At 35.7% G+C, this 14,211-nt stretch overlaps 1 protein-coding gene and 1 pseudogene across 2 annotated transcripts in view; one reads left to right on the top strand and one right to left on the bottom strand.

Moving 5' to 3' along the window:
- Positions 1 to 547: 547 nt before the first annotated feature.
- LOC138325238 (multiple epidermal growth factor-like domains protein 10) overlaps positions 548 to 14,211 on the top strand; it is a 22,947-nt gene continuing 9,283 nt past the window's right edge. Inside the window, exons 1-14 of one of the 2 annotated variants that reach the window (XM_069270753.1) lie at positions 548 to 884; positions 3,427 to 3,522; positions 3,984 to 4,079; positions 4,894 to 4,998; positions 5,175 to 5,270; positions 5,639 to 5,659; positions 6,006 to 6,101; positions 7,181 to 7,273; positions 7,492 to 7,590; positions 7,864 to 7,959; positions 8,311 to 8,406; positions 9,536 to 9,640; positions 9,811 to 9,906; positions 10,248 to 10,343. In XM_069270753.1, the coding sequence (XP_069126854.1) occupies positions 758 to 884; positions 3,427 to 3,522; positions 3,984 to 4,079; positions 4,894 to 4,998; positions 5,175 to 5,270; positions 5,639 to 5,659; positions 6,006 to 6,101; positions 7,181 to 7,273; positions 7,492 to 7,590; positions 7,864 to 7,959; positions 8,311 to 8,406; positions 9,536 to 9,640; positions 9,811 to 9,906; positions 10,248 to 10,343 (1,318 nt within the window). In that variant the 5' untranslated portion in view covers positions 548 to 757. Of the gene's footprint in view, positions 885 to 3,426; positions 3,523 to 3,983; positions 4,080 to 4,893; positions 4,999 to 5,174; positions 5,271 to 5,638; positions 5,735 to 6,005; positions 6,102 to 7,180; positions 7,274 to 7,491; positions 7,591 to 7,863; positions 7,960 to 8,310; positions 8,407 to 9,535; positions 9,641 to 9,810; positions 9,907 to 10,247; positions 10,344 to 14,211 lie in introns of both variants that reach the window. The other variant, XM_069270752.1, reaches the window with a different exon arrangement.
- On the bottom strand, positions 12,498 to 13,941 carry LOC138326113 (uncharacterized; annotated as a pseudogene).

Below are 14,211 nucleotides of genomic sequence, written 5' to 3'. Positions count from 1 at the left end.
ATATTGTCGCTAATACTGAACCAATACAGTTTTTCATTATTGCGTAACTTATTGCACTGATATCTTTGTATATAAACTCATCGGTTTATATAATACTGAGAAGTTTGTAGCGTGAATAGACCTAGCATAAAACAAACTTCCAACTATCAAGTAATACTTAAATATTTTACATGATAAAATTAAACCTGGTTCATAGTGGAGAGACCATTGACATGAACAAACCAATATATACCATTCATACCTTTATAAAATAGCTTGGACAAAAAACTGGAACTATAATTTTTTCATTCCTTTTTTCACGGATTAAAGTGCAAGCCATTTAAAAATTAAGAAACTTTGTTTTTTTTCTATTTAGGAAAGTATACAGATTGTGGAAGAGTAAGCGTTGTCTGAACAGACATTTAGGTCAATATTTCTAATCAGGTCACAATTTTACAGAAGGACAGAATAAGCTACATGTATATTGGCCGACAAAATTTATTATCAATGTAAGGAGCAAAGATACGAGGGTCAACACACAGTGTTATTTCTATGAGCAAGCTAATTCATTCGCATCATAAGAAAATTATCAACACCCTGTTTACCGTTCGTTCGGTCACAATTATTACATAAATAAAGTGCTGGAGGAAATCGGAATCACCATATGAAGAGACAGCTGACCCAGTGTCTTGTAACGGGATTTGTTTACTTACAGCTTCACAGCATCCATTAACTCCTTACCGCACTCGAGATGACTTGAACACTACTTAACGTGTTTATGGTCTGTATATATATCCGTATTACTTTGACAATATTTCATCATACCACAATGGCGACTAGGATAACACGTAAAGCTGGGATACTACTACTATACGTTTGTGGCTTGTACTTTTCTAACTGTGAAGGTGAGTTGAATTCATGCATTAATTGATTAGATATTTATCACTCATTGGCATTGTGGTATTATCTATACAGTTGTTTTTACTTGTAAGCGAACATATTCTTACCTGACGAACATTAATATGATATTATATTAATTAATTGGTTACATGTACCTCGTTGAATCATTGTGTCTGCTTTAAATGAAGGTAAATAAGTGGAAGGTATCTAAAAATGATAAAGCTTTGCAAAGGTGCGTGGTGGAACGTTTGCTATTTCATTTCAAAAAACGTTTCTAAATTCTGTAATAATGATGAATAAGAATTTTGTCGGTTCGCTTGCACACAGTTTAAAATACGGGTTTTGTCACTTTGCTGCTGAAGCATGTTTCCTTGCCCAGTCGGTGAAGCCGTTTATTTGTTATGCCGGAGACCCAGGTTTGATTCCTGGTTCCTGAATACATATTGTCCTTGTCTGAAATGAAAGTATAGTATGTGTATACACATTGTTTACAACCATATGGATTCGCTAAACTAATTTGCCTAAAACAGTTACGAAATTATCGAATTATATTTAATTATCGAAAATTATTGCACATTGTAATATTTTCATATTCTTGCGCGGATATGTTTTTCACACTCATTGGGTGTTTTATGCAAAAAATAAAAAGCTTATAGAGCATTCTTGATATAGCAAAGAATATTTTATAATCAGAACATATTGCATTTCATTGAACTGTGTTGAGGATAGGATTAATAACTGGAACTACGGAAACCTAAAGATGCTCCACCGCCAACAGAGCATAAACAATTGTCACTATTTGAGCAATAATGGGTGTTAACTTGTGTATATATATGTATGTCTAATTAACACAAAAAATGATAAAATACCAGTACTTCATTCTATATAGGACAAAGTGCCATGCAATTAATTATTTCTAATACATTTATCTTAAAGTAAAGTTAGTAACTCAAACTTTTCAATGGAGGTAATGGTGTAAAGTAATTACGTTGTAACTTTTGTAACTGAAGAAAAATACGAAATCGTCGGCTCCAGTTTTTGACAGAGAAAAATACCATTTGTCAGCGGTGGAGCATCTTTAAGACTTTCATAGTGTATTTTTTTTCTCCCTGTGAAAATAACCTATCATATCATACACGTTACACTCAAAATAGTCTTACTACACGGCACTTTTACAAATGAAATTAATAAAAACGGAACATTGAAGGACATTTATACTCTATACAACACTTGAGTTCCGGTATTAAAGTTCTTCATAAGTCGGTCAACTTAAGTAAATGAACTTTGATAAGACAATTGTACAAGTACTTATAAATAAAGTATTGACGCATAATTGAAGGACGTGTACGAACCTACTAAGTTGTATATCATGAATGTGACATGCAATTCGATCATCCATTAAGTGTTGTTTAGCTTGACGTTTTATAAAAAGCTTAGGTCAGTCGAAGACCTTCTGAGACCTTCGTCCTGTACATGTGTGTGGTGAGCGTGTGTCTGGTTTAGAAAGCGTAATCTCTGCAAGTTATTGGTAATGTTATACTGCTACCTCCATAGATATTTATTGCAAAAGACAACGAACAGAACACTCCCACCTACCTGACAATCATCAATCTAGTCTTTCTATATCGAAAATATCTATGAGAACAAAATGTCACTGGTCTGAAAATTAACCAACGATAGTTAAGAAAGTTTAGCGAGGTCTACAAAAAAATAATGATGTTTGAATTTTATGTAAAGAAAATATGGTTTCCTTCTCAATTTATAAAAAGTAGAAATTAAAAGTGTAAATACACGATGGCTTCATGGAAATGCTAATTTTATGTTTGAGGATGTGGCCACCCAAGAAGCGGGAATGTTTCTATAAGAATTTGTATGACGTTTATATTACTGTCCATACATTACCTGTAACACCATTGGCCCTTTTTCACAATTAACTATGCATAATAAGAAATGTGTGAAAACAAATCAACTTGAGAGCTTCATGTAGATATAATTGTATATATCCTTCTCGATAATCCTAACACTTCTGTCCCCAGCCCAAACCATTCGGAAAACGAATTTTCCCGACTGGTACATTTCGTTTACTTAGTACATCCAATCCGTAATATTAGCTTTCGGATTGTGAGTTTTTAAGACTATCACGTCCGGATTATTGCATGTCCATTGTATTTGTCTAAAGAATTTCCTCATTTGCTAGCCGTATCATGCTCAAGAAAGGTGTCTATAACTATAAACATATCGTGCCCATCACATGCCACGTAACTACATTGTTATATACCTATTTATCATTGCTGTATAATGTTGTCATTTTGTAATTTGTATTTTTGTCAAGTTCCTCTCTTTTTATGAAGTATTATGTGAGAGTTATGTTATTGTTCAGATGGTAAATGTTTACATTATTGGAAGGATGAGATGGGTGATGTATAATTTGTTTTGTGAGTTTATATATTTGAAGGCTTTCAAACTACAGACGTTTCTGCTTGGGTAATGAACAGTTGTTTTTGTAAAATAAAATATGTGAACTATTGTCAATTTATACATTTTCAGAGTGTGCTGAAGGGTTTTACGGAAGCATATGTGATAAAAAATGTTCTATCAACTGCAAGGATAGTATATGTAACAAAGATAACGGATTCTGTTCAAGTAAGTCAGTATTAAAACTAGTTTTTCCTGTATTACAACGAATATTTACATAAGGAAAATATTTCATAAACCAATTATTCACTATAAATTGATATTTCAAATATTCACCGTAGGAAAACGACACCTGAATTACACGTAAGTACCCTCTGAAACTAGAGTGAGAAAATCAGGATTTGAACATAGGCAAGATTGTCGTTTCTTTCTGCATTTTGAGATGTTTTTGGATAGTGACGTTTGGAGGTACATAGTTCCTGTGTCATTACCACACGATGATATTTGTTATCAATTTCATACTGAAATGTTTTCATTACTTCAACTTTCAACCTATATTTAGCATATCAACAATATGCAAAACAAAAAAGCTATTCTTACTCTAACTTAATTGTGAATTCTGTTTGAGAAAACCTTTTTTACTAATTAATCGTTCTATGGTAAGTTTCGGAATAATTTTCACATTTCAGCATGCGATGCTGGTTTCTATGGTGATTTCTGTACTCAGCCCTGCCCTGTTCATTGTAAAGACAATATTTGTAACCAGAGTAACGGTCAGTGTACAGGTAAGACACATGCTTCTGTTTTGTAAAGGTTTAACACGTCTCTTTGCACATATAACTGCTGTCTCCAACATTGTTTTAAAATGAATAATGTGATTAATGTCAAACATTTACCCTTTATGGATATTTTTAGTTATGGCTACGCTGTCTGAAATCAATTTATCGTATATTCCTTGGACGGCTGTTACGTATTTATGCGTAATTATGCATTTACCTAATTTCATGCACCCTTCTGGAGCCCCACTGAGACCCTCGAAAACTAAGTAACAGATGTTAATCACTATATAACATGTCAATATCGATTCGGTCATTGCATTAGTGACGTCACAAATCACCTTTGAACATGTCCAAAAAGTAAAAAAAGTAAGGTCTGAAATCCGGATTTAAGTGTGTGCCCGGAAATATGTCATTGTGAGCTTAATTGTCAAGATACAGATATGCATTTGGTCTCAAACGATAGAGGAGATATCAAAGTGAGAGAAAATAGAGAGAAAGGGAAAAGAAAGGGGGAAAATAGCACAGATTTTAAACCAAACAAAAAAAGTCCCACGCGCATGTTCCTGCCTCCCATGACCCGTGCGCGGTGACCTTAATGGGACTTCCAGTGACTGTTTTGGCTTGTTTGCGGTATGTACAGTTTATTATAATCGTGAAAATGGCATCAAACCGAAATCTAGATGCAAACTGCTTTCATAAACAGCATTTGTTATAACCTACTATCAAAATAGAGTCAGGTTCGAATCCTGCCGGCCGTCGAAAGGATATATCGTAACTTTAAAAGGAATAGATCAAATCTCAATTATGTTTGTCATTTTAGTTATTTCAGAACAAATTGAAAAACTCCTTCGCAATACCTGCAACCAGAACTGTTCTACCAACTGTAAGGACACCATGTGTAGCCAAGACGTTGGATTATGTACAGGTAAATCATTGAACCGTATCTCATCAAATCACTGCCAGGTAAATATGATTTTTATACATTTTACAAAAATAACATTGGTTGGCGACTCTATTTTTTCAAATTACCCCGACCGTCTCTAGGTTTAAGTAAATGCTAGATTTATATGTAATGATACTGATCTAAATTATGCACTTCAGAGAGTGTCGATGGTTTCCATGGTAATGTTTGCCATCAAAATTGGTCTGTCAACTGTAAAAGCGCCATTGGTGGCTCAGAAAACGGATTCTGTACAGGTAAATGACAAATATATTATATCACCGGTTCAAAGATCAGTGAATATCTGTACTGTAGACAAACAGCATTGTTTCAAAGTGTTGTTTAGTGCTGAGTTCCTCTTTAACCATGTTTAACTCCTTATTTCGGAGTCCTTGAGGGAATGCTGGAATTTTCTATCATTACTTTATCCATAACATTGGGTTTGTAATCTATGACCACTTTTCGGTGAATAATCATGATAGTCGGCCTAGTTTTAAACTAGACATTTCTCATTGATGGTATTTTTTTCAATTTCTGTGTTGCTATAAGAACTATATGAGAAGATAATTTCATCACCAATTAATTATCATTGATATATAATGATCAACTTTATTTTTCTTTACAGAATGTGACGTTGGTTTCTACGGTATGTTTTGTACGTTACCGTGTCCTGTTAATTGTAAACACGGCATATGTAGCCATAGTAATGGGCAGTGCACAGGTAAAACTTGAATTATTTTGATCAAAGGTTGTTTGTTTCATATCTTTGCTCAAAATCTTATTTGAATTTCATTTTTTCTTAGCCTTTTAAGTACGAGAGTGCGAACACGAATTCCAATTCATGATCAAGTGAATGTACGATTTGAAAGTAAGATCGCGAACATATAATTCACGAATAAATTGAAAATAGCAAAGAAGCGAAAAATTATTTCCATAAAATGAAAGTGGTTTACATTTTCCGTCGAACAGTCTTTCTCTTTTCTCTTTTTCAGATTGTAATACAGGTTTCTATAGCAATATCTGTACTCAGTCTTGTCCTGTTAACTGTAAAAACAACACGTGTGACTTTCATGAAGGGCAATGCACAGGTAATATTGTTTAACTAGTAAAAGGTTTTTATCTTTAGGTTCAGCAATCGTATAACCTGGATGTTATTTGTACAATTTTCTAGACATTTACCTGGTCCAAATAATCAGAAAAGTGTTGAAGACTTCGGTTAATCTTTAAATAATTTTTTTGAGTTGTTATTGTCTTTAGGAATAATAAAACGGTAGTGTGAATCCGAAAATGAGTTTACTTAAAAAAAGAGAAACCTGCCATTTTATTCCTATCTCAATCATACAATACAATTCATTATAGAATAGATAGAAGCACAGGGCCTCGTTACTATTGATGATATATATAAGATAGGTCACGTCTATTTACATACATTACACAAGGGAAGAAGCTCCGCCATTGGACTGGCTAGGGGCGCCAATTTCAAACGAATATTAACAACACTTACTTTTGACATTTCTTCGTCGAAACTGTTGCCACTGTTTCATTATGTGTTCTAGTTTTTGTATCCACAGTAGTTTCGTGTTCGTTCTACGATCTTAACCGCTTTTTAAGCAATTTTGACGAGAGGTTACAAATATCCCGCCCTGTCCAGCTTCCATTGGACCGGAAGTTGCGCAATATCGAGGCAATATACATGTATTTAATGACACTTGTGCAGCCATGACAATTGATATTCTAGAGGTAAGTTATCAGACATTGTAAAATTATTTACTTTTTTTAAGTTATTAATCTATAGTATTGGTTTCCATCTGTCTGTCTGTCTGCATGTCTATGTCTGTATGTCGGTTTCCAGACGATAATTTGAGAACGGTTTAATGAACTTTGTTGAAACGTTACACAATGGTAGATTATGAGGTAACACATCGTAGGATTGATATTTAGATATACATGTAATATAACATCTATTTGTTAAGAAATTTGTCTGTCATAAACAGAACCGAGTGTATGGCAGATTACAACACTACACTCTCCCCTCTCTCACATTTAAGGGCGTATGGAAATTAGCACTGCTTGTACATTTGTTATGAGTATTCAAAGCGATATATTTAATTTGGTTTTATTTTATGATGATTGGATTCGAAATTATTAAATTTGGTTTCGGTTGCAGAATGTGAAATAGGATTTTATGGCGATTTCTGTAACGAGTCTTGCTCAGGTTGCCTTGGAGAAACCTGTAATGTTACAAACGGCCACTGCATAGGTAAGTAACAGTACTTTATCATTTTCTTGAAAGATACTGTTTCCCACATAGTTAGTAAAACCTTTTCGTAGATTATGGTTTTTTTAAACATTATTTTAATGTCAAGGCTAAAGACGACAATTAAAAAGCAAAAGCGATCATCAAATTATATTGTATCCATAAACTAATAGTGAAATTCGTTCCTGATATCCGGACCTACAATTTTATGCTGTTTTCAGGTGACTGTGTTGTCGGTAAATATGGCGAAAAGTGTGACGACAACTGTTCAACATCCTGTGCAGGGAGTGATTGTGAAAAAGACACGGGCTTTTGCAAAGGTTTTAAAGCATATATGTGTCTGGCTTACTTACATTCTGTATTACTTCCTTCGTTTTATTCCGTCAGTACCGGCGGGATGACACAACGGGAAATATCTCTTGTAGATACTCCTCTAATAATAACTTTATCCTATTTGTGGTATTTTTCGATGATAGCAAATTACAATCATGGCAAATGCACTATTCATTGGAAAATCAAAGTTGATATTTAGTCTTTCACTTTCCATAGACCACTTTGCTATTTGTAACAAAACTAGCCACTCTTATATTTAGGATGTGTTGACGGATTCCATGGTAACACTTGTAATCAGAGCTGTTCTACTAACTGTAAGGACGCCATATGTAGTCAAGGCAACGGAGTCTGTGCAGGTATGTCTTCAAAATATATCTTCAAACACCAAAGATGTTTTAATCATTCACCCCTAACGACACATTTAGACTCAAAGGCTACACCTGGATGTTCAGGTGTGAGTTAAAGGTAAAATCATCAGGCAGAATTCATTTATTGAATTGATAGAGATGTTACCATATTCAATCGATAATTTACATATTTGTGATTAATTTCAAATTTTTATGATTTCTTTCCTGAAATTTTTAACCTATATTAATCACATTAACTGTAACTGAATTGTCAATTCTGTTTCAGGAACCTTTATATCAAATTTAATTTTACTAATTAATTATTCTACCTCACGTTTCAAAATTATTTTCACATTTCAGCATGTGCTATTGGTTTATATGGTGATTTCTGTACCCAGCCCTGTCCTGTTCATTGTAAAGACAATATTTGTAACCAGAGTAACGGTCAGTGTACAGGTAAGATATATGCTTTTGTTTTGTAAAGATAAAACACGTATTATAGGATATACATATGATGTCTTCAGCATTGTTTTAAAGGTAGGTTTCGCCCAATGAAATATGAAGACTACGAAATTGAAATTTATCCTATACATAGATATAATCTTCAGATCATTTTCAATGCATACAGCGAACAATATGGGTGGTCAGTTGCCTAGCTTGACCAGGAAAATACTTCTGTAAAAATAGAGCGAAGTCAAGCTTTACATAGAACATGACGTATTTTTTCCAAAACGAGGCCGCAGCAACAAACGGAAGCGTGCAACAAAATGTCAGATAGAAGTGACAGTCTTGCCACGGCATGTTTATTTAAAAAAACAACAACAACAAATCGAAGTGCGAGGGACTGTTTATACATATCATATAATCTAAAACACTTCATCTTACTTACATACGCTCGCTAACTTTGTACACCAAATATACATGTAGTTAGTCTGCGGCTGTTTGTGCGCTGGCATATGTGTTGAAATTTAACTCACCACGTGCAATGCCGTTACACGAGTCCCAACAGATCCCGGCAAGTTCCGCTTGAGATGTGGCTTCTGTTTCTTCTATTGCTACATGCCATCTCTGAATTTAAATCCCTATAGATATCCTAGGGTGCTACCGAATCCATTATAATTTCCTCCACTTTGTTGCCGATTCAGATATATTTTTTTCATCTCACACACTTTCGTTCAGCCATTTTGTTTACTTTTAGTGCGTGACAATGCGCATGCGCCAAACTTCGACAACACAATCCATCGCAGCTTCATTTGCATATTATTTTGTCTGACGGACACCGTAATAAATCAAGGATTTCCTTCAATTTTGTATTCAAGACATATTTGTTCAATCTCAAACACATAAAGAAATTAAATTGAGATATTTTAATATGTTTTTTCATCTTTTCTTCCGCTTATCGCATTTCACAAAAAATATTTATTTGGTTGGGCGAAACCTACCTTTAAAATGAATGATATAATGTTAAACATGTACCCTTTATGGTTATTTTCCCCTTATGGCTGCGCTGTCTGAAATCGAGTTATCCTATATATCTCACCTTTAATAAGACTAGATCAAATCTCAATTATATTTGTCCATTTAGGTATTTCAGAACAAATTGAAAGATTCCTTCGTAACACCTGCAACCAGAACTGTTCTACCAACTGTAAGGACACCATGTGTAGCCAAGACGATGGATTATGTACAGGTAAATCATTGAACCGTATCTTACCAAATCACTGCCAGGTAAATATGATTTTTATATATTCTTTAAATATTGATTAGTATTTGCAAACTACCCCGATTTATATATGAAGGTTTGAGTGAATGCTAGCTTTTCATCTTATATATAATACTGATCAAAATAATATGTTTCAGATAATGTCGGTGGCTTTCATGGTAATGCTTGCCATCAGAATTGGTCTGCAAACTGTAAAACCGCCATTGGCGGCTCAGAAAGCGGATTCTGTACAGGTAATTGATAAATATATGACATCATTGGTGTGTAAATAGCGGTATATGTACAAAGATCGATGACTAGATAAATTGTTTAAAAGTCTTGTTAAGTGCCGGAATGCCTCCTGTGTAACTCCTTAAACGAAATCCTTGAGGGGTTGTTGGAGTTTTCTTTCTTTACTTTATCCATACCATTGGATTGGTAATCTATGACCACTGGTAAGTGAGACACGGAATAACAACTATATCCCCATAGGTAATTATTATTCATCAAGTCAATACTGCTATTATGACATTGTGCGTTTTTGACGTTACAATAATAGTTTCTGAAGAAATGATTAACTTTATTTCCTTTTCAGAATGTGACGTTGGTTTCTACGGTATGTTTTGTACGTTACCATGTCCTGTTAATTGTAAATACGGCATTTGTAACCATCGTAACGGACAGTGTACAGGTAAACTTAAATTCACTTCATCAAAGTTGTTTGTCCGAAACTTAATATCTTTGTTCGAAATTTTATTTAAATTTCATTTTCTTATACTTCAATTTTCACGAAAATTTTGCGAGAGTTCGAACGCGAATTTCAATTCATTTAAGCATTAATATTTCACATGTTATAGGTAAACGTTGCCTATTGTTCTGTTTTTGTGATTTTTTAACACCATTGAGAAAAAGACTTGGTCTTGGTAAGTTGTTACCCTCGGGCGTTTCCAGTGGGTTTGTAGCACCATTCGCGAGATAATGATAACGTATACCACACAAGTACATTTTGATAGTTGAGAATTGTAATTTCAAAGTATCCGCGCAGTGCGCCACAAAGAAAATAAGAATATCTTTCGAAACTGGCGATAATGATGTACCTATCAACACTATACCGTAAAGTACCGAGAAACGACAGAACGTCTGGAAACCTGTGCTGTAGACTTGACGCGTAGGTTCTCCAATAGTATTGGCCCAGATCCTCGATACCGAATTAGTCAGCTCCACATTACATCCGAGGGAGGAGGACACTTGCTGGGTATCTTTGATGCTTGAGGTGCCAGCGGACGGAATCGTTGTAACTGCAAACGAGACAAACTGTCAGCTATATTGTTCTTAACACCTGGTACATGTTCAGCATGAAAAGTGAAATTACAACAAGCAGCTAACCAAGTTAATTTACACATAAGCTTCATAATATGGAGAGTTTTTGACCTTCCTTTGTTAATTATGTTAACAGTCGCTAGGTTGTCACAATAGAATAAGATCTTTTTAGCACGCAGCTGTTCACCCCATAACACGACTGCTGCCACTATGGGATATAACTCCATAAACGCCATTGATACTGCCTTATCAGATGCTGCCTGTATTTCACTTAACAGAAATTTAGGCCACTTAACCGCAAACCAATATCCATGGTAGTAAGCCCCAAAGCCTATAGTGGAGGATGCATCTGTATACAGTTCCATTTCACAGGTAGTTGTCCAATTGATATCGTAAAACATAGATATCCCATTCCATTGTCTTGGGAAAAGAAGCCACATATGAATATCCTCTTTGCATTCCTTATTGAGGTACACACGATGATGCAGTTTTTTTTACTGTAGTTGATAGCTTGATCAGATAAGATATAAATGACTTGCCTGGCTTGATGATTCTGGTGCAAAAATTTAAATGACCCAGAAGCTGTAGTAATTCGCGTTTCGTACATGATCTCTTTTCCAATGTAGTTTCAAGAAATGCCGTAATCCTTGTGATTTTATCCTCAGGTAACCGTGCCTCCATATTCACACTGTCTAAAATAATACCCAGATATTCTAATTCGGTTGACGGGCCTATTGTTTTATGTGCCGCTAAAGGGATTCCTAAATCCTTGAAAATTTTACACAAACGTTTCATGATATCCTCGCCGTCACTATTTGGTGCACTGATTGTTAAGAAATCATCCAACAAGTGAAGAATATACGGAATATTACAGTTATTCTGGGCTATCCAATACACAGCCTGTGAAAGATGGTCGAAAATGACAGGGCTGGATATACATCCAAAAGCAAGCCGCTGGTAAAAATAAAACTGTTCCTGCCACTTAATCCCAAAAAGGTGTCATTGTTCTGGTTTAATTGGAATCAGTTTGAAAGCATCTGTGATATCTGTCTTACACATGTACGCACCTTGTCCTAATTCCTGGATTATTTTAATCGCATGATCAATAGTAACATATGTCAAAGAACATGCTTCCTTGTCGATTAAGCCGTTGATACTTGGATGATTTGGATCGTCATGTGAAGCAGAGAGATCAACAATTAAACGTTGCTTTTTTGAGTATTTTCCTTCTACAATACCGATAGGACTGATACGGAATTCTGGGAAAGGTGGCATTGAAAATGGTCCTAGTAAATAACCTTTCTCACATTCTTTGTTGATTAACTCACTAACAGCCGATGTATTGTCCTTTGTAGATAATTAATTCTTACATACTTTGGTATGTAGTTCTACATTGTCTATTTTTGTATCAAAACCGTGACGTAATCCTAAACAAAGATATGACACAAATTCTGGGTCTGGATGTAAAGTTAATTCTTTCTCCGAAATATCGGTATAAATGGGTGTAGATGCTTGATATCCTAGATTCACTTTGACTTTGCCGTCGTTCAGTCATTGAGAGTTGGATTTTTGCTTTTTTGAATTCCTGCACTGTTGCATTCCATGAGAGGAGGATTTACATGTTGTACATACATGTTTGTACCGGCATGATGACCATCCCTTCTCATTTTGAAAATTACGGCAAATCTCAATCCCCTCATGGAAAACTTTCTCTTTCCCCTTTGGCTTAGGAAGTTTTTGATGGGCTGTAGTGTTTACGTTATTTATCTTCTCACATTGTTGTGTTGAATGGGTGATGGAGTGACATAGATCACACACTTTAGCCTTACATCCCGCTGTCACTATGCCGTAGATGGCACTGTCTGTTAGGCCCCAATTCAACTTAGTGTTGTTTACCCTGCGGGCTTCAGCTGCCTTAGCAGAGAACAACTTGTGATAGTCATTGAAAGCTTGTTCTCCGTAACAAGTAATGATGCGGATGATTAGTCTCTCATACATATCTAATTCTTTCTGTCTTTGTTTGAACACATCCGTAATTATCCTCCTATATTTGCCGAATGCCAAGATGAATTCCGCGATGGTAAGTCTATCTGCTAAACGTTTGTCAACATTCCTGTGTTGATGGCATACACTATGGATAGATGGCGTTATTTCGTATCCAGGGATAAGTAACGTTGAAAGGTTGATATCCCTCCCCTCTAGAATGTGTTCCTAAGTGAAGGCGTAACAATGTCAAGATGGGGCATGAGATCTGAAGGTATGCCATTTGGGCCCATATGTTGATTTATAAAAACATGTGACTCACCGGCAGATGTTGTTGCCCTGTCATTCTGCGTCACTCTCTCTATATGTTCGTAGGCACTTCGTAAACTCCCATTATTAAGTTCCGATGTCGGGAGCACTTGATTGTTCTGCTGCAGGGCCATAGATTGTTGTATTAGCAGCATTTGTTGTTGCATTCCCTGCATGAGGTTTAGCATGTCCGCCATAGAGTTGTTGTTACCGGAATTTACGGAAGCACTTCCTGTAGTTGCGCAGAGTGACACAGTGTTATTGTTCCGCGGAGAGAAAGTTTGAACAGGACGATCACTTCCGGGACATGCGCTGGGAGGTGGAAAATGAGAATGGGCGCTTTCATTCAATAATCCCTCCGTAGGAATAGTACTAGTAGCCATATCCGTCTGTACACTAGACAGTTCAGTCTGAATAATGTCGTCACCATGACGCCAATGAGAGGGTTGATTATTTCCGGAATTAATTACTATAGATGTAGATGGTTCATTCTGAAAAGTTTTGTTTACGTTTTCACGATAAATTAAGCGTAACACAGTTTTTGACATGGAATTGCTGGTATTGATTCCTCTCTTGTGAAGTTCATCACGAAACTTGGCTATGGTCCAATTCTTGTCGTCATTTGGATCGTACGGAAGGGACGAAGGCACGTTCCTTTGTCTCCGTTCTCGAGGCATGTTGATAACGATGTTGATTGTTAACACACAATTTCCCAGGAGCCTAGTACAAAAAACGTAGGCCTGAATCGACGTGTTCAATGTTAATCATATCGTACACTTCACAAGAGCGTGGTTTATGAAGTTTGCACTAAAAGTACCTAGAAATAAAGGCTTATTAAATGTGACTGCAGGCACTAGTACTGCTGGTCACTCTAATGAAGGTGACGCGCTAGGTGACGCTGACCTGTGGCCGGACCTCATTAATTATGCAAGACTGCTTAACGCTTG

This window comes from Argopecten irradians, chromosome 6, assembly GCF_041381155.1.
Source record: "Argopecten irradians isolate NY chromosome 6, Ai_NY, whole genome shotgun sequence".
In the NCBI taxonomy this organism is placed as follows: domain Eukaryota; kingdom Metazoa; phylum Mollusca; class Bivalvia; order Pectinida; family Pectinidae; genus Argopecten; species Argopecten irradians.
This window is presented reverse-complemented; position numbering and strand designations above follow the sequence as displayed.